The sequence below is a fragment of the Vanellus vanellus genome (genome assembly GCF_965231255.1).
Source record: "Vanellus vanellus genome assembly, chromosome: 11".
Classification (NCBI taxonomy): domain Eukaryota; kingdom Metazoa; phylum Chordata; class Aves; order Charadriiformes; family Charadriidae; genus Vanellus; species Vanellus vanellus.
Genome location: NC_138916.1, coordinates 10,064,052 through 10,089,376, shown reverse-complemented (window position 1 = coordinate 10,089,376; position 25,325 = coordinate 10,064,052). Strand labels below are relative to the sequence as shown.

General features: G+C 39.0%; 1 protein-coding gene across 2 annotated transcripts in view; it reads right to left on the bottom strand.

The window, feature by feature from the left end:
• Nucleotides 1-9,471: 9,471 nt before the first annotated feature.
• The window catches only part of NEDD4 (NEDD4 E3 ubiquitin protein ligase), a 57,488-nt gene continuing 41,634 nt past the window's right edge, over nt 9,472-25,325 (bottom strand). For both annotated transcript variants that reach the window (XM_082489032.1, XM_082489031.1), the window contains 18 exons: nt 24,884-24,949; nt 24,108-24,227; nt 23,748-23,954; nt 22,675-22,752; nt 22,381-22,435; nt 22,232-22,290; nt 21,220-21,285; nt 18,779-19,008; nt 18,031-18,152; nt 17,863-17,933; nt 16,265-16,360; nt 15,122-15,195; nt 14,908-14,968; nt 14,281-14,340; nt 14,073-14,180; nt 13,372-13,468; nt 11,357-11,429; nt 9,472-11,279 (listed from right to left, as the gene is read on the bottom strand). In XM_082489032.1, the coding sequence (XP_082345158.1) occupies nt 11,177-11,279; nt 11,357-11,429; nt 13,372-13,468; nt 14,073-14,180; nt 14,281-14,340; nt 14,908-14,968; nt 15,122-15,195; nt 16,265-16,360; nt 17,863-17,933; nt 18,031-18,152; nt 18,779-19,008; nt 21,220-21,285; nt 22,232-22,290; nt 22,381-22,435; nt 22,675-22,752; nt 23,748-23,954; nt 24,108-24,227; nt 24,884-24,949 (1,746 nt within the window). In that variant the 3' untranslated portion in view covers nt 9,472-11,176. The remainder of the gene's footprint in view (nt 11,280-11,356; nt 11,430-13,371; nt 13,469-14,072; nt 14,181-14,280; nt 14,341-14,907; nt 14,969-15,121; nt 15,196-16,264; nt 16,361-17,862; nt 17,934-18,030; nt 18,153-18,778; nt 19,009-21,219; nt 21,286-22,231; nt 22,291-22,380; nt 22,436-22,674; nt 22,753-23,747; nt 23,955-24,107; nt 24,228-24,883; nt 24,950-25,325) is intronic.

Sequence of the window (25,325 nt, the reverse complement as noted above, 5' to 3'; positions counted from 1 at the left end):
TCTTGGTACTTTTAACAAACCACACAGCTATGGCTACAGAAAGAGAGAGTACATCTGAGGGCAGACCTGATCCCAGATACATTCTTCTGCTTAGACTCACTGTAGAGCTCTTATGGTGTGGAGTTTGGGTTTACCACAGCTCCATGCTCTCTCTTCTGGCCCTCGTGTCACAGCTGATGCTCCTCTGCCTGCAGTGAGCCTGTCAGGACACCTAACTTGCCAGAAAACTCTTCCTTTTTTTCAGTAGATTTTGTTTTCTCCTGGTTCATCTCCCTAACCTGGCTCTTTGTAGCATAAAGTGAATGGTGAAACACCAAGGGTTGCAACATGCAGCTGAAGATATGGCAATAGCATGGGACAGTGGCTGCCCCGACTCAGATCAGCCAAACAGCCATGAATGCCTCTGCCGTGCCACCTTGGGCTCTCACACAAGGTGCTGAGCACCATTTACTTCCTCTGACCTCAGGGACGCTCAGCACTCTTGGGAGGTAAGCCCTCTATGCTTGGCTGGCTTGGGACCAAAGTGACAGCAGATGAGCAGCTGCAGCTGGAATCTGCACACTGAAATACACAGAATAACTTCATTAAGGGTTTATGCACATGTGGAAATAGCAGTGAAGAGCAGGAATGGCCAGCAGGTGGAGAAGAGCTGCCCCAAAAACTGCATTTGCAATGTATTTATTTTTTAATTGGCTCAGTACAGTCCCCTCTCTCAACCCTTTCCCCAAGAAGAAAACAAAACAAAATCCTGGAAATGCTGCAGTACTGTTCCTCCATAAATCAAAGTGTTAATACACTGAGTCAATACAATAGATATCAGACCAAGAATAACTGAACAGAAAGAAAATATCTCCTAGGTTACCACTTGCTGTGTTTGAATCTACAAAGGAATCTCTCGAACCTTCCAGACAGAGGCAGCTTTTTGTTAGTGTCTCTCTTGCTTATCATGACGACCCACTGTTCTGCAGCTATTTGTTTAGCAACAGGCATGAAATATGGTCTCCTTTCATCCCTGTATATGTTACCTTCATTCTGCTGTTGCAACAGGAAATGCGCAAATCATTTCTGCCTCTTTTCCTCTTTATGTTTGCAATCAGGAAACAATTACTGGAAATAAATAAATGAAAAACAAGGCAAGTCAGAGGCTGACTAGCAGTTGGACATACTGCTGAATATACCATGTTACAGATACTTTTTTTTTTTTTATTGCTGTGAAAGATTGCAGCCCTTTCCTTTGTCTTTGCATTCTCAGCTTGTTAACAACGCACTCTCCCCGCTTATCTACAATTTATCCCAAGGAACGATTAAAAAGAAGGATTGGAGGAGGCTTCCTGCTGCTCTTGTCCCATTTCATCTCACAGAGACATAAGGAATTGCTAGTCAGGGAGAGGCCACTTGGCCAAAGCAGCCTGTGCCCCATAGGTTTATCTCCTTGCTGCCAGCGCAGCTCCCTCCAGCGCACTGCCCTGTCACGGGAGAGCGATTGCCTCTCAGGAGTGTGAAGATAAACAGATTTGAAGCCTTCAAGGCATGTTCCCAGCACCTCCTCCCCCTCACATGCACACAGGCTCATCCTGCAAACACCCCCCCACGCACAACACGGCTTTGGGGATGGATACAGAGATGTTTGAAAGGCCACACGAAGCTGTGACTTACACCAGAACAGCTTTACCAAGAATTTGGGCTGAACCGCTAAAGGCAACACCCCGGTGCAAGGAGCAAGCTGGGGGGGGTGTGGGCGAACCAAGAGGAGCCAAAAGCTGGGCAGCATAGGGGCAATTTCTTTTGATGCTGAAATTACTGCCTCCATCAGCTGGAGTCTCTGGGATTTTATCTCAGCTGAGCTGCGGGAGTCATTTGGGAGCCTATGGGGATTTCTCATTTTTAGAGGCTCTGGAAGAGCTGTCTGCCTTGTGCTGGACAGGAGCTGAAGGCAGGAGGCATGGCTGGATCACAGTGCCCTGCATGGCCCAGGAGATGTTGGGGAACCGGAGCAGCCCACCCCAATTCCTCTTTCCCCACATCATTACTAACTGGGCTTAGGTCTCTATCTGGCCCCTGCCCAGGCACAGCAGGGCAACAGGAAGAGATCAGAGGCTCTGCTGGAAGCACATCCACAGGCACTCTCTGTTGGTTTGATGCCTGGAGAATGCTCTGGGTAGACCTTATAGCAGTCTTCTAGTACTTATGGGGGCCTAGAGGACAGATGGGGAGGGACTCTTTATCAGGGAGTGTAGCGATAGGATGAGGGATAACAGTTTTAAACTGAAAGAGGGGAGATTTAAATTAGGTATTAGGAAGAAATTCTTTACTGTGAGGGTGGTGAAACACAGTAACAGGTTGCCTAGGGAAGTTGTGGCTGCCCCATCCCTGGAGGTGTTCAAGGCCAGGCTGGATGGGGCTTTGAGCAACCTGGTCTGGTGGGAGGTGTCCCGGCCCATGACGGGGGGGTGGAACAGATGATCTTTAAGGTCCTTTCCAACTCTAACCATTCTATGATTCTATGATGCAATTCAGCGCTTTGCAACTTGCAGTGCCTATGTTGGGTTTGCATAAAGACTTGCATGGCCAAGTGAAGAATCGGATCAGAGAACTGATCCTGGTGGAAATAACTTGGGGAGAGAAATACAAGTATTTTTTTTAACTAGAATCAAGTCCCTGGTTGAGTTTACTATGTGGCATACACAGATGTGTCTGCATAGCGCATCAGGAGAGCAATCAGCAGTTAAGACTGCTAGTAGTATAACTTGGTTACATCTGTGCTGCTATCCATTATCTAAGCATTACCCCAGGATTAAGTTTGCTAAATGTTAAATAACATTTTGCTTCATTTACGTTCAGATACCTCTAGAAGGTCACAGTGGCCAAATTCTGGCACATGACAGAACTCGTATTGGGCAAATAATACACATGTGGAATACACACCATGTGCATGCCAAAATGTCCATCCTAAGCAACTAGGAAAAAAAGTAGGGGACAGGGTGTTTTATAGCAAGTTAGAGAGTTAAATTGGCCTAATGTGCTCTGTTGAGGACTAGGCCAGTGCAAGTCACTGAGCAGAAATCACATCTGGAGCAGCTGGGGCCACAGGGACATCCCATTCAGCATCAGCAAGCTGTGGCAGCATTGAAAGCATGATGCCTTAGTGTAACTAGAGCAAAGAAAAACTTCCATACGCAGAGAAGCAGTCTGAATCCTCCCCCGAGTATTAAAACTCCTACTGGCTTCTGGAGGGGCAGAGATGGACAAATGCCCTTTCCAAGGCATCCTGGGCGAGCTGCAGTCCCCTCCCTGTTAACACCTCCGGTATGGGATACCCCAAGCCTCATCCCACAGCTTGGCTCCCTGTCACATCCCATCTTGGCAGCAGCTGAAGCCCCGAATCAACCGATTTAGCTGTTCAGCCTTCAAGTTAGATACAGCACGATTAGGATTAATTTCTTTCTACAGCGAGAGATCATCTGATCCAGCCTGTTTGCACCTTAAGAGTCAATTAATAGCTAGACTTTTTCCAGGACAAAAAAAGTATTCACATGACTGAAATGTTGTTTGCTTTCCTAGTTCAGGTTTACGTAAGCATGCAAGAAATTTCAACTTCACCTCTTTTTTACCTTTAAAAAATTGTAGACATTTATATAAGTGAAAATTTGGTCTTAGAATGGTTTACAGCCAGACTTTGAATTCTCAGTGTGGAGAACAGTAAAAATGAAATATTTTGAAAAAAGGCATACTTTTTAGCTACATTTTAATACAGCTCAAATACATTATTTTTGCCTCGGATGAAGCAGCACCTGTTATGTTTCGATAGCTTTTAGTTACACTAAGAGAAGAGTAGCTGTAACATTCTGATAAAGCACAGAGAATTATTTTTTACTAACCTGTGAAGTAATTACTCTGTGAATCTTCAGCACAGGATATGCACGATTAATACGTTTTACACAGGATGCCTATAATTATTGGACTGAGACCCAACATACGAATGAACAGCTTCTCAATTCCATGTTTTTTGGTCCATTTCTGTAAGCCTACATAGAAAGGAAGGCATTTATTTAAAACCTTGCATTACAGCAAGCAATAGGGCATGAACAACTAATTAGGAATAAGTCTATTAAGGATGGACAACAAATTGCTGGGCAGCAATTCATAGAGAGGAGGGGGACTCATAACTCCACCAAACACTTTCTGCTGATGAATTTATTGTATGTCGCATAACTAGAAAATAATGTGTTATAGCTATTCAAAGTAAAGAAAATATATTCACAGAAACCACAACTTCAGCTAGAGAGTAATTCCTAAGCTCTTCCATATCGCAACCACCCAGAAACTCTATTACCTGGGCAAAGGAAGAAAGCAGGTTTTCAGGAAAAAAGGGATGCCATGGCACTGTGAGGGCAACCTCTGTTAAAGTGGCATAGTTTGTCATATCTGACAACCCACTGAAGAAAGTTATCACTAGTTAAGGGCCTGACCCCGCATTCCTTAAGTAGACAAAAATCCCTTTGAAGTCAATGAAGCATCCTGCTCAGATAACTATATCGGGATTTGGCAATTAATGAAAACTTTTAATTTCTTAAGTAGATTATAAAAGGTTTTCCCAAAAAATCAACAATTACACGTTACTTGCAGTAACTCCTCAGCAGTGTGGGTTTGCATCCGGCAGCTCTTGCAGCACAGTAACTGTTTCTCACTAACTGGGAATTACCAAAAGTCAGAACCACATTGTTTTCTATTTGCATTGATCTGCCTTAAGTGTTCTTCTCTAGCTGATGCCTAGTTGAAGGTTTTGACAGCTTTGCACTCAAAAGGTCAGTAAGCAGTCCTCAGGGCAATTTGATTTAAACCTTTAGCATTTTGCATACTCCCAAGCAGCAGTGCATAGTAGGACATGTGTGTTCACAGCCTCCGAAAGGTCATACTTCCCAGCCCTCAAAACAAAACCCAAGTCAGAAATATTTCAGCTTGTAGAAAATATCAGAAAAGCTTCCAGACAATTATGAAAACATTTTCCATTAAATTAAACTCAAAAGGGCTTAAGAAAAACAAATTGTGATGTATGTTTTTAGACCGTGGTGTATTTCCACAGAAAGTTTTACATCCTGCCACATTTAGGAAAGGCTGCCTTATCTGTTTTTCCTCAAGAGGCGTGCTCACTTACTTAATGTCTGTTCAGGTTTTCCAAGCCGCTTTTCCTTCCCCCTCCCCGGAATCCCAAGCCTCTCTCTGGGATGAAAACCTGAAACCTACAATGCAGAATTTGTTTGAAGTCTCATTAAGCAAGAAACCTCAAATTAAGGACAGCTCAGCAAAACAAAACATTTTTCTACAGTCACGTGGATGTAAACCAAGCATTACATGGAAGTTCTCCCTCATTATCCCCTGTGCGAGCCGTTTGTATTCTGATTAGCGTGCTAATGATATACGTTCCACATAGAAAAAGCAATTAAGTCTCCACTTCAAAGAAAAATGATTTAGTATAAGAGCACCAAAGCTTGTGCTTGCATCTCCTACTGATTTTGTGACGCTGCAGAGCAATACAGCAGCTGTTACATACTTGATTCCCATTTGTAAGAGTGGAAGACAGTAGGCGTTGGTTGCCTTTTAAATGTATAGACATTTCAATAAGGTGCTTCTATGGCACACCAGAGGTATGGATTCTTGATGGTGGTGGCAGTCTTACAGCAGGTAAATAACTAACTGTCTAACTTCAGCTCTTCTCCGTTCACATCATAAGAGCTGCACATTCATTCCTTTCAAGCAATCATTCATTAAAAAGGTGAGATATTAAAATAAACAAAGCGCCCTAAAAAAGCAGAAGCTCATACAGAGAAAATCATTTGATAAGACCCTATGTGAAGAAACCAAGCACCACGACAAACCAATTAACGAGAAGCAGAAAGGAAAACACAAATGAACGGACAGCATGAAGAACGACAGACAGAAGAGCTTGGTCTCCTAACGATCAACATCCTTTTTGACCACACAAGAAATGAGTAAAATCAAAACAGTATTTAAAACTAGACATATTCAGTTTTAATCACTTCATATGTGTTTTAGCATGTCATCACTGTAATTATGTAATTCCCACTCTAGGGAATTGACAAGAGTATCATGTATTTGCTAAGTAACATTGAAGTCGCACTGAAAAAAAGTACACAAGAAAAAAAGGAAATCTGTGCTGATCCAGAACATGTTTCACAGTACACCAGAGGCATCTGCGGATTTCAATGAGACACACACAGATTTTTGTAAAGACACCATCAAGTAGTGAAATAGCTCCAAACTGTGCTATGGATTTACAGAACAAATCAAATGCCAAGGCACTACGTACCTTGTAAAGTAAGTTTGTGTATGAAACAATGAGTTTAAGGAAAGAAAAATAGGGCAGGGAAAGAAAATAAGTAGCCTACACTCATATATTTTGCCTAGTTTTGATCTGTAAGTACTCAATCCTGCCTCTAGTAAAAATTAATTTGTTTAATATGCTACAGATGTGACTTACTAATAGTAATCAAAAATTATTTAAGTCATGTGTCCTTTGAGCAGAATAAGTGAAGCCTCAGTGGCACTTAAATGAAGTTGTTTTAGCTTAGCAACAAGAATGCTGAAGAATCACCTGTACCACCTTGAGAAGCAAAAGATTTGGTAAAAACAACACCCAGCCTAAAAATCCGGCAGTTGAGAGAACGGAATTTTGAAGAAAAAACCCCACAACCTACACTGCCCCAAACCTCCAAGTTACTGTGGAAGGCCTCTTGTTCATACCTAAAGTCTCATTTCCGTAACACCGGACTGCAAAGCACTTTCACATACGTGACCACCTTTGGAGTAAATGAGACATTTTAGAGAAAGGCAGTCCCAGAACAAAACCCTTTAAGTTAATGCAAATCAAATTATTGACATCGATTGTAAAATCTAAGAAAACCTCACCCACAGCAGTCTAAGTAGACCTTTGCATTATAAGCAGTTTATACTGCAAGACTTCGTTGAGGTTAATCTATGTCCTTTGCCTTTTTTAGGTTAAATACATTCAACTCTTTGACGGCATCGTATGTATTTATTCAGAAACACCATTCACTATAGAACAGTAATAGTCAATACACAAAGACGTGTCACCACCACGCTTATAAAACACGAAACAGAAACGGTTTAACTTGGTCAGAAAAGTCCCTGAAAAATGTGCATAAGAGGGTTTTGCACTGTCCTGGGACGATCCGACCCCGCGTTGCCGGCAGCTGTGCGCCCCCGCTCTGCCCGCCGGCCAGGCAGTGCCGGTTCCCCTCACGCCAGCGCCCCGCGCGCGGCAGGCTTTTGGGGCGGGAAGCGGAGAACCCGCCGCCTGCGCGCGCCCCGGCGCGGCAGCGCCACCTGGCGGCCGTCCCCGGCGCCGCCGCTGACAGGCGGCCGACATGGCGCCACGCAGCGGCCGCGGCAGCGCGCTGGCAGGAAAAATAAATGCAGGGCCGATTCTCAGCTGTATTTTTCAGGTTCTCTAAAAGCCGGTTTGAATTAGTATTTACCCGCAGAAGCCATCACCGAGGGCATGGGGCTGTTTTGCTTGCAGCTCTCGGGCTCAGCGCAGCCCAGAGACCTACTACCAAAAACACCCATGAATTTTCCGTGCGGTGTTTCTAAAGCGGAGAAAAGCTCAACTGTTCCTGTATTTAGCCGTCTTCTCCCTCATGTTGTGGCCCAGTCCCTGCTCTACAATTAGCATCTTGCTCAAGTCTCCCCTTGAACGATCATGCTTTTTAGCCAGATCTGCACAAAATCATCTTAACAAACGCCACCCTATATACGCTTTTTTTCAGCAGATTGGTACATATAGCTCTCGCCTAACTGGGAAATTTTTCTGCCTTACCTCTCAGTCTGGGTGTTGAGTAATGAAATTGCAGTGAGATGGTCATTAACCCTCAGGGAAGCAGCTGGTACTGCCACAGGTGATCTCCCTGGCTGGCCAAGCCCGCGCCCTTGGGTAGTGGTTTGTGACCCCCTCCAGAACATCCCCTATTGCATCCCCTCAACGTCGCCCTTCCCGCAGACATCGGGGAGTTGTCTCCTCTAAGAACCAGGGTTTGCAATTCTGGAATTCCATAAGATGCTCTGCCCACCTCCTCGGGACAAACAGGTGGCCTTGGACAAGTCCTCACCAAGATGTTTCCCATACTGGCATCTCCGACCCAGACCCACAGAGCTCTGTACCAGCCTGTCACCTCTTCCACAGGTCTCCCCGCATCTGGCTTCAGACGTATGAGCCATTCCTCTCGCTCCTCCTGGTCTCTCCCTGGCTGCCTGGGAGTGTGTCCAGGCATGAGGTGGGCCACCTTCAGCCTGTGCATCCTCCACAAGAGCTGCCTCATTCCCATGGCCCCACCCCAGTACTTATCACCATTGATCTCTCTTCTCTCACTTAACCACAAGCTGTTATCACCATTCCTCAACAAACCTAGTTTAAAGCCCACCGAAGGGACTCTCTGCACTCTATCACCCACCACTTCTTGCTGTGAACACTTTGTTGAGGTCGATCTAGCTCTGAATGCTTCCCTTAATGCAACTTGTTCATCATCTATTATAGCACCATAGCATTTTTGTAAACTCATACCCAAGGGTGGAAAAGCAGCCAGTCTTTTGATGCCAGAAGTCACAAGCTTGGTAATCTTCACCTACCACCTGTGCAAATAGGGCCTCCAGCTGCCCCTTCTTACTCCCACTGCATGGTTTGGACTTTTGCCTCTACAAGGTCTCTGCAAAGACCCTAATGACCTCTTGTCGTTCATCCGCCCCAATGCTACAAGTCTGCTCACTTCTCCTGTAGGTCTTTCATGGTGCAAAACTCAGTGTCTTGCCCGCAGCAGAGCTCCTGTAGGCAAGGCCAGTCCTGCCCCAGATATTCCCTGCAGCCCGACACCTGGCAGCAGCATCCTCTTCTAGGAGCTTCCACCCACACACCAAGACTGCTTCCCCCCAGCTGGCACCAGGGACCAAGCCCTGTGGGGCATCCCCGTGGCTGTTGGGCAGTCCATGCTGCTTGGAGCAGAGTTTCGGGGTCCCTTTCATACCCCTGCTACACTCACCACTGAAGTCTGTTGGCTGCACGCTTGCCCACCAGCTGAGAAGGTGTGTTCCTACAGGTGAGAGGAGCCTGACCTCAGCAGCAGTCAGCTGACGGTTCCGTGGGGCCTCCAACCTCTGCCTGTCTGTCGTGTGCAGTGTTACTAGGCTGGCTATACAGTGGAGGCTCACAGCGACCTAGAGCTTTTATAAAAACACGGTATTAGTTTTTCAAGGACTGCACATCTTTGGAGCAGAACACTAGGAAACAGCGCTGTTGCACCTCAACACCTAGACAAAAGTAGCAGCATATTGTGGTGGAACTGCTGCCCTGGTCTACCTAGTAGTATTAAAATTACTGAATTCTTGCTATTTCAAAACTACCAATTTGCACTTCAAAGAACTCAGTCACAACTTATTAGAATAAACTTTTATTTACTGCTTTCAGGATCCTTATTTTATACTTTAAGTATGCAACAAAACCTGCTACATTCAGATCTATACAGATTTACTGATATATCATTCATGTTTTACAAAACTGCATATAGATTTGGGAAATTTGTATAAGTTACCTTTATTTACATGTAATATTCTCAGCCCTAATGACCTAGTCAAAGAATAAAACAAAGTGGGATTTTAAATATCCCTTAAGACCCATTACATTTGTTACATAATTTACATATCTTTATAAAGAGATGTGCTACACGTCTTCTTGCATATTTATAAAGACTGTGACGAAACAGAAGTTTGCTGGCCAAAGCTAGGTACTGTCATTTCCTCAGATCATATTGGTAATAAAATGTTAAAATTAGAGCAAGCCAGGTATATAAACCATTTTTTTTCTTTTAGAATCAACTTTGGAAATCATTTAACCAGCACTTGCTCAAAAAAAGTGTTAACATTAATACAAAAAATACCCACATTTACAAAAGAAATCAAACTAATATTTATATGACAAGTTGATCTACAATAAATTGCACATTGTTGGTTATGACTTTGGTTATACGGTCTTAACAAATTTGGTTTCTAGACTAACAGTGGAGAAAAAAAAATATAAAAATGCAGCTATAGAAACTAGCATAACCTGTAAACATATTACAGAACCAAATTCTGCACCTGGTTACATGTGCATAACCTCCATGCAGTTCACAGAAGTTTGCACATATCAGACTGCTGAATATGGCCCAGAAAACTCTGTAAACATGTTCTTTATTGTTATGTAGTGCAATACTGCAAGAATGGATAATAAAGGCCTCTACCTACCAGTAACTAATACTGAATGATATCCATACAAATTTCACTTCAAGATTAATTTGTTGCAAAAGGCTGAATTGAAAATGTTATCCATCGTTGAACTACAAATTTATCAAAAAAAGTGATGAACACTCAACAAACCAATGACATTATACAAATTCAGACAAAAAATTATATAATTTCTCATTACAATTCAGAATTTTGCTGCTTGTTTGTTTTATATAAAAATCCTGGTTTTGTTACACTGTTTTAACAAAAGCAAGTTAGAAACGGAAATCTAACAAAATGCGTCAGCAAGTCAACGTTCTGCAAACTCACAGCTGGTAATGCAAACAAATGCTTTCCAATGTTTTACTTAATATACTGAATTATAAAGGTGCTTTGGGCAGATCTGTAGCAAACAGCCTGAAGCAGCACAAATTACAATATTGCATTGCATGAAGTTTGGTGGTTTGGGGTTTTTTTATTTAAAAAACAGTTTAACAATATCAGTTGTTCCACTTAAAGCAGCAATTCAAATTTACACCCTCTGCAAAGATTTCTTCACAGTTTTAGTTCAGTAGTTTACTGCAGGACAGTCTGTCAAATAGTGTAGAACAGGCAACTCCTTAAAAACATTTTAGTTTTTGACTTACTTGGCACTGGCCCATCCAATGTGTATATTGTAGTTATTAGCAAAGTATACAAAATGGTGGAAATGGGAAAATACATTTTCAAAATTTGGTGAATTTTTAATACTTACTTACAAGTCATACTATGAAGATTCAATAGCCATGTGTCTAAATACAACAATAATCCCTGGAAAATTCAAATTTGTTTGTAAACCCTTAAAATGAAATTGCAGCACTGGACCAATACAATTTATGTCTGCGTCTTAATCAACCCCATCAAAACCCTGAGTATTTTCAATCGCTAAAAGAAGTTTATCCCATAAGTCTTCAAATGAGTCATATGGAGGCAAATCCAAGCGATTAAAGCTGAAAAACAGATGAAAATTTGTAAGTATTTTATCACTCTTACTAAAGGTCATAATTTACCTAAATTAAATACTCACCAGGTATGAGCTCTTGGCAGTTTTTCAGGGGTACCCCACTGTTCAACTGTAAACAACTGTGGTCCATTTGAACCTGCAGAAAAGAATGCATCAATTTTCACCCCATTATGAGGCTCTTTTATAATTACAAGTTCAAATGATGAAATATATTGGGTTTCTGTAATCCAATTCTGACATTACTAGGAGCTATCTATATGAATCAAGTACTGTCTATACTCAGTAGTGGTCAATAATCCCAATTCACTTGTATTTTTAATTATTTCTTGCTAGATCTTAATTTCAAGAGATTTTTACACCTTAAGATCAGAAGTCTAAGACCTAAATGCATATGCATAGCAGTTGTCAGAGAATTTTATGCAGAAGACAGTTTTAGACTATATATTTGCATGTAAAAATTGAGACTTTGTTAACACAATGTGCTAAGTTATATAACCTGTTCTCAAACTTGGGTGGATTTGCTCCCGGACACCAAGCACAAACATAAAATTCTGTTTTATGAGCAGAAATGCCTCTCTGAGCCACAAGAGGGAGATCTCCCGCTAGAAAGCCAGCTCTAGGATTGCAGCCCGGAGGTGGGAAGGGAACAACCACAGGGTTGCCAACAGCCCGGCAGCGGCAAAAAGCCACCTACCAACACAAAGCACTGAAGAACCACCTACAGTTCTTCAAATACAAGCAGGTACTGGAAGTGTGATTGTGATCGCTACCGGGTTTTAGTGAGGATGGCACGCTGGCCACAGTAAAGCAGAAATAACTGTAAGAGAAAGAAACACTGTGCATGTGCAAGACAACTGCTAATTGGATTTTTCATTAATGAGTGAGCGGAACTGCAAAAACTGGGACTGGGCCAGAAGACTGACCAAGGATATCCTAATCCCTGGGCAGAAGGGAGCTGAGAGCTTCAACAGTTTCTCCCCCTATGTCATTCCTTATTTCTATCTCTGGTAGTGTTTTTAGACAAATAAACAAAAATCTGGAGGCAGCAGATTTCTGATCGGGTTCCACTGCGATGAGCGTTTGCTGTAACTCCAACAGCACCAATGTTCAGGTGCAGCAGCAGATGCATGGCTCAAGTCTGCTGAGGGCACTGTCCTTCCCATTGGGACTCACAACTCATTCACTGATGCAACAGAAAAAAACAAACAGTATTTACGATGAAAATGAAGAAAGGGAGAAATGGGGACACATGGTGGGTGGTATTTGTTCACAGTTCTAGTGTTTTATAAACAAATTACTGTCTTGTTTACAAAGAAGGAAATGTTTACTCAAATAGGCAACTGAGGCTATTCAGTCCCTTGCATAGGACGTCAAGCACTTTTAGCCTTCATAAAGTCATCTAGCAGAAAACATAATAGCTGATGGCAGCTGAAAACAGACTTCCCATAAGCAAAACACCCCCACCCTTTGTGGGCTGTTCTATCTGCTTGCCCGCGGTCTTTCCACAGTGGGTTTTCTGGCTTTGGTATTAAAGTCTGCTCTGCACTGCCATCTGCTTGTTTCAGTCTCTGCATTGTAGATCCACTACTTTTCTTTTGGCATTATGTTTAACTTATGTCATTTCAGTGGTCCTCTTTAGAGTATATCCTTACAAAGAGTTGTATCTTTACAACTGTGGCTTGTGAGCAGATAAAGCAGTTGGGGAACTTAAAAGAATCTGAAGTTAACTACTAATGCCAGCATGTCTTTGTAATCGGATCTTGGATAACTGAGAATTTCCTTCAAGCTCAATCATGTGTTAAACACGGATTTTTGCAGCTTTTTAGAACTTTAACATCCACATTCATTTGAGAAGTCCTATACATTTAAAGACTTCCAAAACCAGAATTAAAGTGGTGAAGTATTTATAGAACATGGGAAACACGTGTGATCTAAGTGACTTTTCTCTAACTTTGATTCTTACAACTGCCATTATATACTCAATTTTAAAGCAAAAGTTGAAAAATAATGTGCCTATGTTTGAAATCAAATATCATGTTCTCTGTTACTTAATTGTGAACATAACCATAAGTACTCACCATACAGCTCAGCAAACCCATTCATAGGTACGCGTGATGTGCCAGTAACAAACTGAAGTAATCTTATTCTCTTTTCAGAGTCCATCATTAAGACTGCCTATGTATGATAATGATTACAATTAAAGATTTATTTTTAAATTAATGTTTTAAGCTAGCAGATTTATGCAACACAGTTTCTGTCTCTAAATCGTTACCCTTTATATATACATGCATTTTTTTAGTGACACATAGTCTACTTCTCTGCCTATAGCTAAAAGCTACAAAGTCAACAATTTTTTAATGGCACTGTAACAAGAGTACAGTTACTGGCTTCGCAGGCTGTTAAAATACTTCCCTTGAAGATCTGGCCCCTATTTTCTTTGAAGTTTCCTGATGTTATGTACTAGCAGCCAAATTTCTGTAATTTATTAAACAGAAGAGTTTAACACCTCTTTAGCGTAACCATGCCAGAAAAACCTACACTGAAATAGTTTTAACCCCAGTCAGACATGGATTTTTTTTTTTTGGAAAAGCAAGAATCAGTAGTGTATTTACATTCTGACCATGCATCTCATCTTTAGTTTTCTTACTGTCTTTCTCATGAGTTTTAATGCTCAAATATTTACCTACCTACTGATGAGCCACATGATAAACTATCACAGTTGAAAGGCAGCAGCTTTTGAACAGGTATTAAGTAAAATAATAGCACAACTTTACAATACCTTCCAGAACCACTGTATTACTTGATGATTTATGTTGTAGCCATTTTTGTATTTCGTATGTAGTTTCCAATCAGCTACATCCACATCTCCCAGTCCACACATTAATAACTACACAGATTAAAAAACAAACAAACAAACAAACACCGAAGTTTAAGTCAGTAACCTTAAGTTTCAACATAGTTTGTTTTCTTTTCCTTGACACACTTACCTCCAGCTCATTTTCATCAAAAATTTTAATCAGATCCTGTGGTACTAGTTCAAAAAAGCCCTAAAAAGATGAAGGAAGTTTTTAAAAATCAACATTATTTAAACATTTCTGCTCAGTGAGAATGATATTTATATGCTTTAGTAAACAAAGCCAAAGCAATACATCAAATATACAAGTTCAGACACCAGAATCCCCCAGTCTGGTTACAGTACTTGTAATTCTAACTTATCTCACATCTTCATTATGCTACACTGAATGGTGAATATGCAAGTCTGAATATCATATATGTAATATAGCTTATACAAATAAGGATAAACCCGCTAGTTTAATTTAATTCTATTAGTTTGATTTAATTTTCATTTCTGCCGAGTTCATGAAATAGTTTGCACTACAGCTAAAGCTGTCAGCCAGGACTGAGCATTTTTTTTTTCAGTATGAATTAAACACCTCAGTAAAAATAGACCAAAAGGTCTGAAATAATTCAAAGCTGACACTACAAAGTTATCACTGCCTTTTTTGTACCTGTAACAACATTATCTGTGAGTCTTTAGGATGTCCAAAAAAGCTTGACTTAAGATTAGATGCAACAAATTCTTAGAAGAATTTATTTTGTAATTAAAACCATACCTCTTTAAAGGCTGCCATTTGTTTCTGTACTCTGCTCACAAATCTCCACTGAATTACAAGACTGTAAAAAAACAAAACAAAACAAAAACTTTTAAAAGAAAAGCAATTTATATACAAAGCAACGCCTTCCCTTTATTAATATAACTAACAGACAGCCCCTATTACTAGAGGGGCAATCCACCAAGATCCATTGCACATCGTGAGCACTACTTACTGAATGTAGTCTCTCTTGTTCTTGTTGGTGACAACTATTTCTGATCCACCAGTTTTCAGTTCATGTTGATGGGTCTAAATGCAAGACATAGAATGAGTCTTAATGAGATATGTAGGTAACAGGATTCATATGGTAATATTAGGTAATTTAATTAACTCTTGAAGGCTGCAGAATTTGAAAGCTATAGAAATAGAACCAGTTTCACAGGTCACCTGAATAAACAGAATTTGGTTGATTGTTTTAAAAAAATGTATTATTCAGGGATGCCAGACTGCAATAGAGCAACCTCCATTTTTTTCTGGCCTGCTACAATAAATTACCTAATTTTGCACACAAGTCCTCAGTAAATGTGGACTTCACTAAGTGCATATTCAATGACTCCGCCTTTTTTCCAAATCTCAAGGAAAAACACTTAAAGAACAATTTCAATAATGGTCCCAGTAAATAAGTGAATCAATGTGCATATTTGCTACACAATGATTTATACAACTAGAAGCGCAGTAGACAAAGATCTGATTTTCAGTTCATTATGGATGTATGTTTTCACGCTCCTATTTAGGATCACTTTAGTTACACAAGACCACAATATTATCCTTCTTAGATCTAGTTGGCACCTGTAATTTGGAATTTTTATTCAGTACCTGTGGTATTTCTACATGACTTATCTTGGATGGCTTTCTACACAACAATCTTGTCTATTCCGTAGTTTTCTAGTACATCTTAGAGAAAAAACCCTATTTATTATCTCCCAGTGAAATTTATGATTCCAGCCATTTCAAAAAGAGCTCATCCTTTCCAGACAATTGCATCAACCCAACCTCTACTCCAGATTAAGGAATAGTATCTTGGTTTCAGTTACACTCACAGCAACAGCTATATTTCAATACAAGTATTATTGAAGAAAAAAGCATGAGCTGTTTTTTAAAGCTCTGCTTATTTCAAAGTCCTTTATCACACCACAGCCAGGCTAACAGAGCACTGCATGAGCATGTACCAGCTAAAGGAAGAAGCTGAGTGAACAAACCAACATGACTGTGAATGAAGGGTTTTTCTTAATACCATACAGATAAAAATCAGCTAATTTCACAGGTCAAATGTTTTCTTTCATGTTTTGTCTATTCTACTTTATGTAAAGATACTAACCTGACCAAAAAGTTCTTCATCGACTATGAATCTGAGGTCCAGTTCTGTTGGATCATTTTCAAGAATCCATCTCAGAGAATTATAATATTCACTATCCTAAGAGAGAGAATTACAAAATTGTAAATACAAAATAGAGTAGCCATGTTTTAAGCTACAGGAGGCTCCATTACAGCCCAGTGAATGCTGCTACCTAGGATAATCCTGTATTGGATACAGAGACTCTGCAATTGTACAAAGCTACAAAGACCTTTAAGGACATTTGAAACCTGAAGACTCAGCAATCTCAGGACTAAAAATCTCTCACATAGCAAAATGGTGATAAGATGTCACAGCATTATCTGAAGTAACGTATTTTGGACTCTTCTCTGTCTCTCATCCTGTATTTATTTTGCCCTTATTGTTAAGGCATTACTACAAAGAGCCTTAGGAAATGAAAATTAAGATAAAGCCAACCACATCCTGGGCTGCATCACCAGCAGCATGGCCAGCAGGTTGAGGGAGGGGATTCTGCCCCTCTACTCTGTTCTGGTAAGACCCCACCTCCAGTACTGCATCCAGCTCTGGGGTCCCCAACATAAGAAGGACATGGACATGGTGAAACGGGTCCAGAGGAGGCCACGAAGATGATCAGAGGGCTGGAGCACCTCTGCTATGAGGACAGGCTGAGAGAGTTGGGGTTGTTCAGCCTGGAGAAGAGAAGGCTCCGGGGAGACCTCATAGCCCCTTCCAGTACCTAAAGGGGCTACAGGACAGATGGGGAGGGACTCGTTATCAGGGAGCATAACGATAGGATGAGCGGTAACGGTTTTAAACTGAAAGGGGAGATTTAGATTGGATATTAGGGTGAGGGTGGTGAGAGACTAGAACAGGTTGCCTAGGGAAGTTGTGGCTGCCCCATCCCTGGAGGTGTTCAAGGCCAGGCTGGATGGGGCTTTGAGCAACCTGTTCTAGTGGGAGGTGTCCCTGCGGGGGGGTGGAACTAGATGATCTTTAAGGTCCCTTCCAACCTAAACCATTCTATGATTCTATAGCACTGGGGAAAAAAAAAAAAAAAACAAACCAACACAACAAACCCAAACTCAAAAAAACAGGATGCATCTATAAATCTATTACTTATAAACAGATAGGAACTATATTATATATTCTTAAATGACAGCAAAACCAGTAATAGGTTAAAGAGACTGAATAAAAATCACTCTGCCCATGACTACTCTAGATGAGAATCATTACCAGGGAAACAAGAAAATTGTAAACTATGTTTTCTTATAATACTACTTCTTATACTTTCAGTCCCTGAAATTATGTTTCTTTTTAATAATCAGAAGACATAAAATAATTTAAAAAATAGGTTGAGACAGGGATCTCAAATATTTTCACATTTAATTTTAAGAACCTTAGTGTCTAGGGGTCTCTGATTTTCACTGGAAGTTTTAATTCCTATACAACCTACACTTATAAAAGATGTAGCCTAAAGTACCTGTGAATCATGCATTTTCAACTTTCACAGTGCCATTAAAGATATATAGATATAGATAGATATATATATATAAAAATATGAACATGAAATCCTAACATACATGATAAAGCAAATTACATACCACAGACTCCATATCATGAAGTGTTATTGGTTTTTGGAGCATCATCTTGTAAAAAGGACGAATAAAAAAGGCTTTAAAGAAAAAAATAAATTGAATGGTATTTAAATTAAAATTAAAAATATGCTCAATATTAATCTAAATATCGTATTACATAAAATTAATACTAACCATCCAAAAGTTTGCCGTGGTAAACAGCCATTCCAGCTACACGACCTATAAACTTGAAATAAGAGAGATGATCTTCATTGCAAAGTCCAGAGTTTGGATTGATCTGCAGAGTATAGTTATCTCTGAAGTTGAGGGAGGGAGCAGGGAAGAGAAAGAAAAACAAACTGTTGTACTATTGGAACAGTCCCACATTTGAAGATCTGAAAGACATCGCTGGTTAAATCGGGTATTACTTTTCATGAAATTGAAAAAATAATCATATTTGGATTAATAAATCACTAATCTAATATGAAACAACACTCAGTAGAAGATTCTATTAGCATAGCAGAAATAACGGTTTTAAACACAATTAACTACCTTTGTAAGTTAGAGATATACCAAAGAGAAGTGCTTAACTCCTATTAGTTTTAAAGTAGTCAGAATAACATTCTCCACATTATTTGTTAAATACTGCCTCTTCTGTAAGTAATACATGGTTGCAAGCACATGCTTGTCTATGCAAGGATGACACGGCTTACGTCAGACTGCTGAAAAAAAGCTACAGGTACTGTCTCCACATTACTCTTCTGTCAAACAAAGAACTAGGTGCAGAATATTGCAGTTATTAACAATTAAACCCTCCTATACAGCTTAGGAGGGGTAGAAAAAAAAAAACAACAGTAATTCAATTTTTAAAGTAGGTATGAGAAATACAATTGATCTGCTTTCCCTAACTAGTCTTCATGTCTTCCAGACCTGTATTACTTACGTTGCTGAATATTCAAACAATCCATAATAAGGATTAAACATTTCTTTAGAGAGAAGGAAGAACCATTCCCTGGCCACTCCTCCATAGTCTAAACCTTTTTCACCATCAAATTCAATCCAAAGTCTTGCTTTAAGGAAGTCTGCTCTCTTTACAGCTATAATTCTTCTATAAGAATCTTCAAGGATTGTTGTGCGATGAATTTTCATTTCAAATCTATTTGGAATATCACCCTAAAAAAAAAATATATATAAAAAGATATGAAGACATGGAACAATAAAACAAACCCCAGCATCTTGTAGTCTTGCAGAGTATGCAGATTTTGTAAACACAGAATGGCACACAAATCCTTTTCTTTAACAATTTGGAAACAACACAATATGATTGATAAAAAAGGCTCTATTTACATACAGTTCGACTAGCATGGAGAGTTTCAGATACTAAGTTCTATTTCACACCAAGAAAATAGGGTTAAAATAAATTCTTACTAGTAACACCATATTCTCAATTGTTCTGCATGCAGCAAGGCATATAATCTTTTTTAACACTGAAAATTCATCACATTATAAGCTTGATTAAAAAAATGCTCAGAGTTTACAAATAAAATTATTTTGGAACAATTTTACCTGACTTATTTCACCTTCTAGTTCAATAGTCTAACTACAAGGCCCCATTCTCCTACTTAAGACATACATGACAAACAAGTATTCCTACAATAGTAAAAGAAAAATTAGTCCACTTAAAATTTGAAGTCACAGGAATAAATCACAAGGTTTATATTTACTACCATATAGGAAAGTATTTAAATAAAAAAAAAAAAACCAAGGAGCTCATATTTGCTGCTGAACTTTCAGAGTAAGCCCCTAATAAACCAGGAATAAAAATTTGCAAATAATTGAATCACTATATGAGAACAAAGTATTTTCTTGATTTCACTTGTCTTCAGCCAGTTTATTTCAGCAATTACTTCAGGCTAAATTGAGAAATTCAGTGAAAGTGGGAACAGAAAATTTCAATTTGTGTTGCTCTACGACTAGATTAGGATGATGCAATGAAACTTAAATATTTCAAAGAACTAGTCACACACTGAGTAGAAATAATGAATTTTTGAATGTAGAAATAAATCAAACTGAAGAGCCCACATTCAGATATGCTTCCTTTTTATTTTCTTATACTCCTTAAAAAATCTATCCTAAACATCCCAAATAATAAAAAAAAAAAAAAAACAATCAGAAGGCTGCATATAACTGTAATGCCTATTTATATCCAGCAACAGCTTGATCCAAACTACAAACAAAAAATAATTACTTGGGATGGGGGAGTGCATTATTTGTCATTTTCCAAGTTGCAAAATACTGTACAATATTATATGTCTAACCTACATGGTGGCTGAAATATATAGGTCTTTTTCACCATTTCAGAAAGCAATAAATAACCCTAAATAAAAAAAAAAATAATCCTGTTTTTACTTGGAAATCAACTTTTCAGAAAAAAAGCTCAAGCAACAAAGTCAATTACTAAACCCAAATTTATTTGATTAAAATAGCATTCAATAATTAAATCTCAATATAAATCAATCGATTACCCTAACTGTCATTTATGTATTTGTGAATACTTAAAAGGCAATAGTATGCTTTAAAAATCTACACAGGTATTTAATTCTTGAAATACTACGATTATATCATGTGGCTGAGCTGTCTGTCACTTCTCAGATTAGGATAATGTCATTTGAATAAATGCCAAGCTTGTTTGACTAGGAACAATAAAAGTGAGGTGTATATATAATTGCGTGCAATTTACACTTCAGCTCAAAATGCATAGGTTTCAGAAAGGCTAGAGACATACATAAAACATCTCCCAAGAATACCAAATTTGACTGTAGTTGTGCAAAGACTCATTGTTATCTGGATATCCGGATGCTATTTACAGTCTTTTATGCTATGCGTTATAAATATATCTGGCACTGTCACTTCAAACTAGAACTTGCAAATGAGATTCATAAACTTAAGGGTTTTAGGCTATAACAATTTATTAGTCTTCTAGCCTGATCAAGGTGACAGTACAGATTTCTAGCCGAATAGTCCAAAATGTATTCCAAGAAATTCTATTTCCACATTCTGAGTTCCAAAAACTATTATATGCTAGATCAGTGATTTCCAAACTACTTCCAGTTTCACAACTTTTTAACCCTTTAGAATTTTTGCTTTTTCAATTACATCGCTTGCAGTGTCATCACTGCATAAAATCACAAACCTTAGTGTTAGATAATTGTTAATTGCCAATTGTTACCAAGTCACAAATGTATTTGCAATCAGACAGTAAATTTACCTTCATTAAGCAGGTTACAAAGCAGGTTCAATTTCCTTTCACCGTAACCCTAAGATTTCCTTTGTTTAGGGGATTAAGTTTCTTAAACTTCTGCCGGATTCCTACGGATTACTAACCTGTTTCTTCAATTTCTTTCTGAAGAACTCATACTTCCGCTTATAGTCCCTGGAGTAAGGCACAGCCTTTGAAAAGGGGAAAAAAAAAAAACACAACCCAAAAAAAGCTTGAGTTACTCTAACAAATAATGTAATATAAACCAGTCTGTATTTGTAAAACATAGACAATGCATTTAAGTCCTAAGAAAACAGGAATACATGTTTTACCAGGTATCAGGGGAGACTTTGAATTTATAAATAGATGGACAGTTCCAAACATCTGGAATGAAAAACACTTATCTGTTCAGATCATTCGTTCTGATCAGTTTCACACAATTTATCCTGTACTTCACCATTAGCTGACGTGACTGACTAAGATCACTGACTGGCCTAGATCAAAGTGACCAAAATGCCTTTGGTGACTTACGTAACGCATAGTCTTTCCTTGCTGTATCATGAGAGACCTGGCTACAAACACCTCTATTTTCCATGGACGGAGAAGGTTGTTTACATATGCGGGCTATTAATAAACGCAGATATCAGCTGAACATTAAAACCTATCTATAATTATAATGTGTACTGTCTTTGCAATTAGTCCTGGTAATTTTGCACTTCAGATTAAGTATCAAGGCTAGATAATTATTTTTTAGTTGGATATGAATTTCATGCCTTTAAAGTCTTCACCCCCACCCCCCAAGTTCACTTCATGAATTGAGCTAGTTTTATTTTGGACACTGTGGATAAAAAAATAAAGTTTCTTACCCACTTCAAATGCCCCCCCCCCCCCCCCCCCCCCCCCCCCCTTGCCCCCCCTCAGTCTAAAAGGAAAGTTTATTACTACTATGGGAACTGACTTTTCTTTCTGGCATTTAAAGACCACTTCCACAGAAAGCTTTCTAAACAGTCTTTAAAGTGAAATACATCCTGGGATTTTCATCTTCTAGACCGAGTACCTGATAAATGACAAGAGTTTGCTTGGTTTCTATTAACAATATTCTTGAAAAATATGTAAAGCTACATAAGGAAAGCTTACTGGTCCAGTTATTGCCACATTCTGCAGTCGAGGATCCTCCCATTGTGTTTTCTTCGTATCTGCAAGACATTTCATAATTAGTTTCATTAATTTAGATAATGTTCAGAAACAAAATGATGAGTGGGGAGAGAATACTACATTGTACATACTGTGGTTTATGAAGAATACTCTTCCATCTGTGTGAGTTCTCTCTTCCCACCCTGGCTGTAAGAAGGAGACACTTTTATTATAAATTTCTCACCATATGGTTTGTATAGAACTTAACATGATCTGCAGCTGGGGGCAGTCCCCCGCTCCACCTACTCTCAGCACTGGAATTCAAAATAGAGTATTTTTTGTATGAGAAAAGCAGGCTGCATTTTCTTACGTGCAAGCATTGAAAGCGCTAATTCAAGTATTTAAATTGTTGTATCTGCAAAACAAGTATAAGACGGTTTACTTACTGGTAATGGCCCCAGGTCTACTGGATCTAGGGAAGTCTTTCTCCTCAGATGAGCAGAATTTTTCAGTCTTGGATCTTCCTTTGAAAACAAAATAAGGAGCATGTTAAAATCCTTTTGCTGATTTGTTTTGCTTTTATTTTTTTCCCTCTTTATTCATGACTACGTAAAGAATATTCCTAGTACCAACTAGATAATTGTTGCATATTCTGCAACCAGGGAGTTCCTTGTGGATTCTCAGTCCTCCAATAGTTTACAATCATCTTCTAACAACCTCTCACTTTATATATATATATTTATATATATATATATAATCCCTCATTTAACTCAGTTTTGGTGTAATTGAGTTGGATTAATCTTTCCACAGTTTCTGGCACACCTTGTGCTTGTTATGTTCGGTGGTTGGGTTTTGTTGGGGGATAGAGAGGAGGTGTTTGTGTTACATGAGGTCTTTCCATAACCCTGAAGAAATGAATATTCATTTTGAACCAATTTAATGCATTTCTCTGTTTCTCTTTCACCTGACAGTAGTACTGACCTACTCTTTAAATGCTTAAGTCCATCTATAAGTACTGCCTAGTGGTGTGCAGTGCCACTCTGTGCAACTGTAGCTGTACAACTCCCTCATCCATACTGCAGCTGCGCCTGGCCTGCTTTCTTAACAATTCACAGAAGTTTGTATTGTGCACTGTACCATGTGATGAATTCAAGGCAATGGATTTCCTGTTGAAGGTAAGTTTACAAAACTGATTTCTGCTAACAGCACACCTAAGTTTTACAGTTGACAGAAGTGTCATTTAGGACATGCTTTACATCTGTGAAACAGATTCCTATACACAGCAGTATTTTCCTCCTTCCAATCTAAACTTTGAAGTGCCAATCCAGTTTGTAAAATTCATAATGTTCTACTCGTGATAAAAATGCAAAGTCATTTAAAATATCTATTACATATGTTCCTTAACAGACATGACACAGCTATCTTGGCACTAAAAACATCACAGAAGCTTGCTGAAAGCATCAAAGCTTTGACTTGAGAGGAACTAGAACTTCATTCCATGAGAGGAGTTTTCCAGTACCCATGTTGTAGTTTTGGTATTGTGGTCAATAAAGAATGGTCTCCCATTGGGTGCATGTCGGACTTCCCAGCCTTTAGGAAGAAATCCTTGCTCCATTTCAGGCTGCTGGTGAGAAGATTGTTGTGATGAATCACTTGATGTTGCTTGTGGTTGTCTTCCTATAGAAATACTTTGCACAGCTGACAACTGTCCTGTTTCCACAGCAATCTATGGTAAATGACCAAAAAAATATTTTATGTAATGCTTTACCAGTTTATGCCTTTCACATGTTTTATTGCAAAGAAGTCTTTACTTCTGTTATGTGAGATGTTTAAAAGGTTAAACGAATAAAACCATTAATAGTTAGAAGACAGACAGTACCTGTACAACTGGCTTTATCCACGTAGTGGTTCTAGAATTGTGATCTATATAATATGACCTCCCTTTTTCATCTTGTCGTTCTTCCCAGCCTGGGGGTAATCCAGATGAAGTAGGCAGTAACTAAATATTAGTGATAACAGAAGAAAAACAGTTAAGGAAACTATGAAACTGACCGCAAAAATGCTTTCCCCTGTCAACTTAAAACAGCAAAATAACTATAATACAGAAGGTTTGTGATTTTCACAAACTGAATAAAATAGAAAAGCAGTATTTAAGCCCTTACTGAGTAGTGTGAAGTGAGAAACTTTTTTTTTTTTTTTTCAAATTCAAGTTCCTCATCTAAGAGGATTCATGTACATACCTGGTTTAGGCATAGCTGATCCAACCTAATACTTCTGGCTGTGAGTTTATTGTAAGTTTGTCATGTCACCATGAAAACATAATGTGAGGATGGTGGTACAGCTTTTAATTATAAAGCAAATAATTTGAAAAACAAAACTCGCATCTTCATGTGAAGACTACTTCTTTCTGCAGGCTCTATCCATGCATTAAACTAATGTTAAACCAAAACCACAAAGTTGGAACACAAAAGCTTTACAACTGAACTCCAATCTTACTATACTCATAATTCCAATTTTGTCAGGACAGCTGCCAGAAGGCAGCCAAGTCTCATTTAAAACGTCAGCACATAATACATAGTTAAAAAAAGTTTCATGTGAAGAAAATACTTCAACTTCTCTGCTACAGAAGCGTGTGTTTTTTGAAAAATGACATACCACTGGATGTGCAGGCTGCTCTTCAACTCTGTATGTTTGCAGACTACCTCTTCTGCTGGAATGGTTCTTGAAGTAGTGAAGAAGAACGCCATATTAGCTATTACCACAGCTTTAAGGATTGTAGCAAACAGTCAACAATGGTTATCATGCTTTACACTGTTACAGTTTTCACCTTGAGCAAAGTGTCTTATTTGTTTTGAAATGTTAATATAACACACTATTTTGGAATACGGTTTTAATACTGTTAGAAACATTGAGTTCACAGTGTCTATTATAACCTTAAAGCAGAATAACACAGAGGCTTGTGAAAGTTCAGAAAACCCTAACAATAGATGTTTTGGCACTTCAGAGTTAATTGCAGCCAGTTACATTACAACTGAATTTACAGTATAGAGCTTCCTGCATTATCTTGTCAGTAGACTAAAGCCTGTGATATATCAGA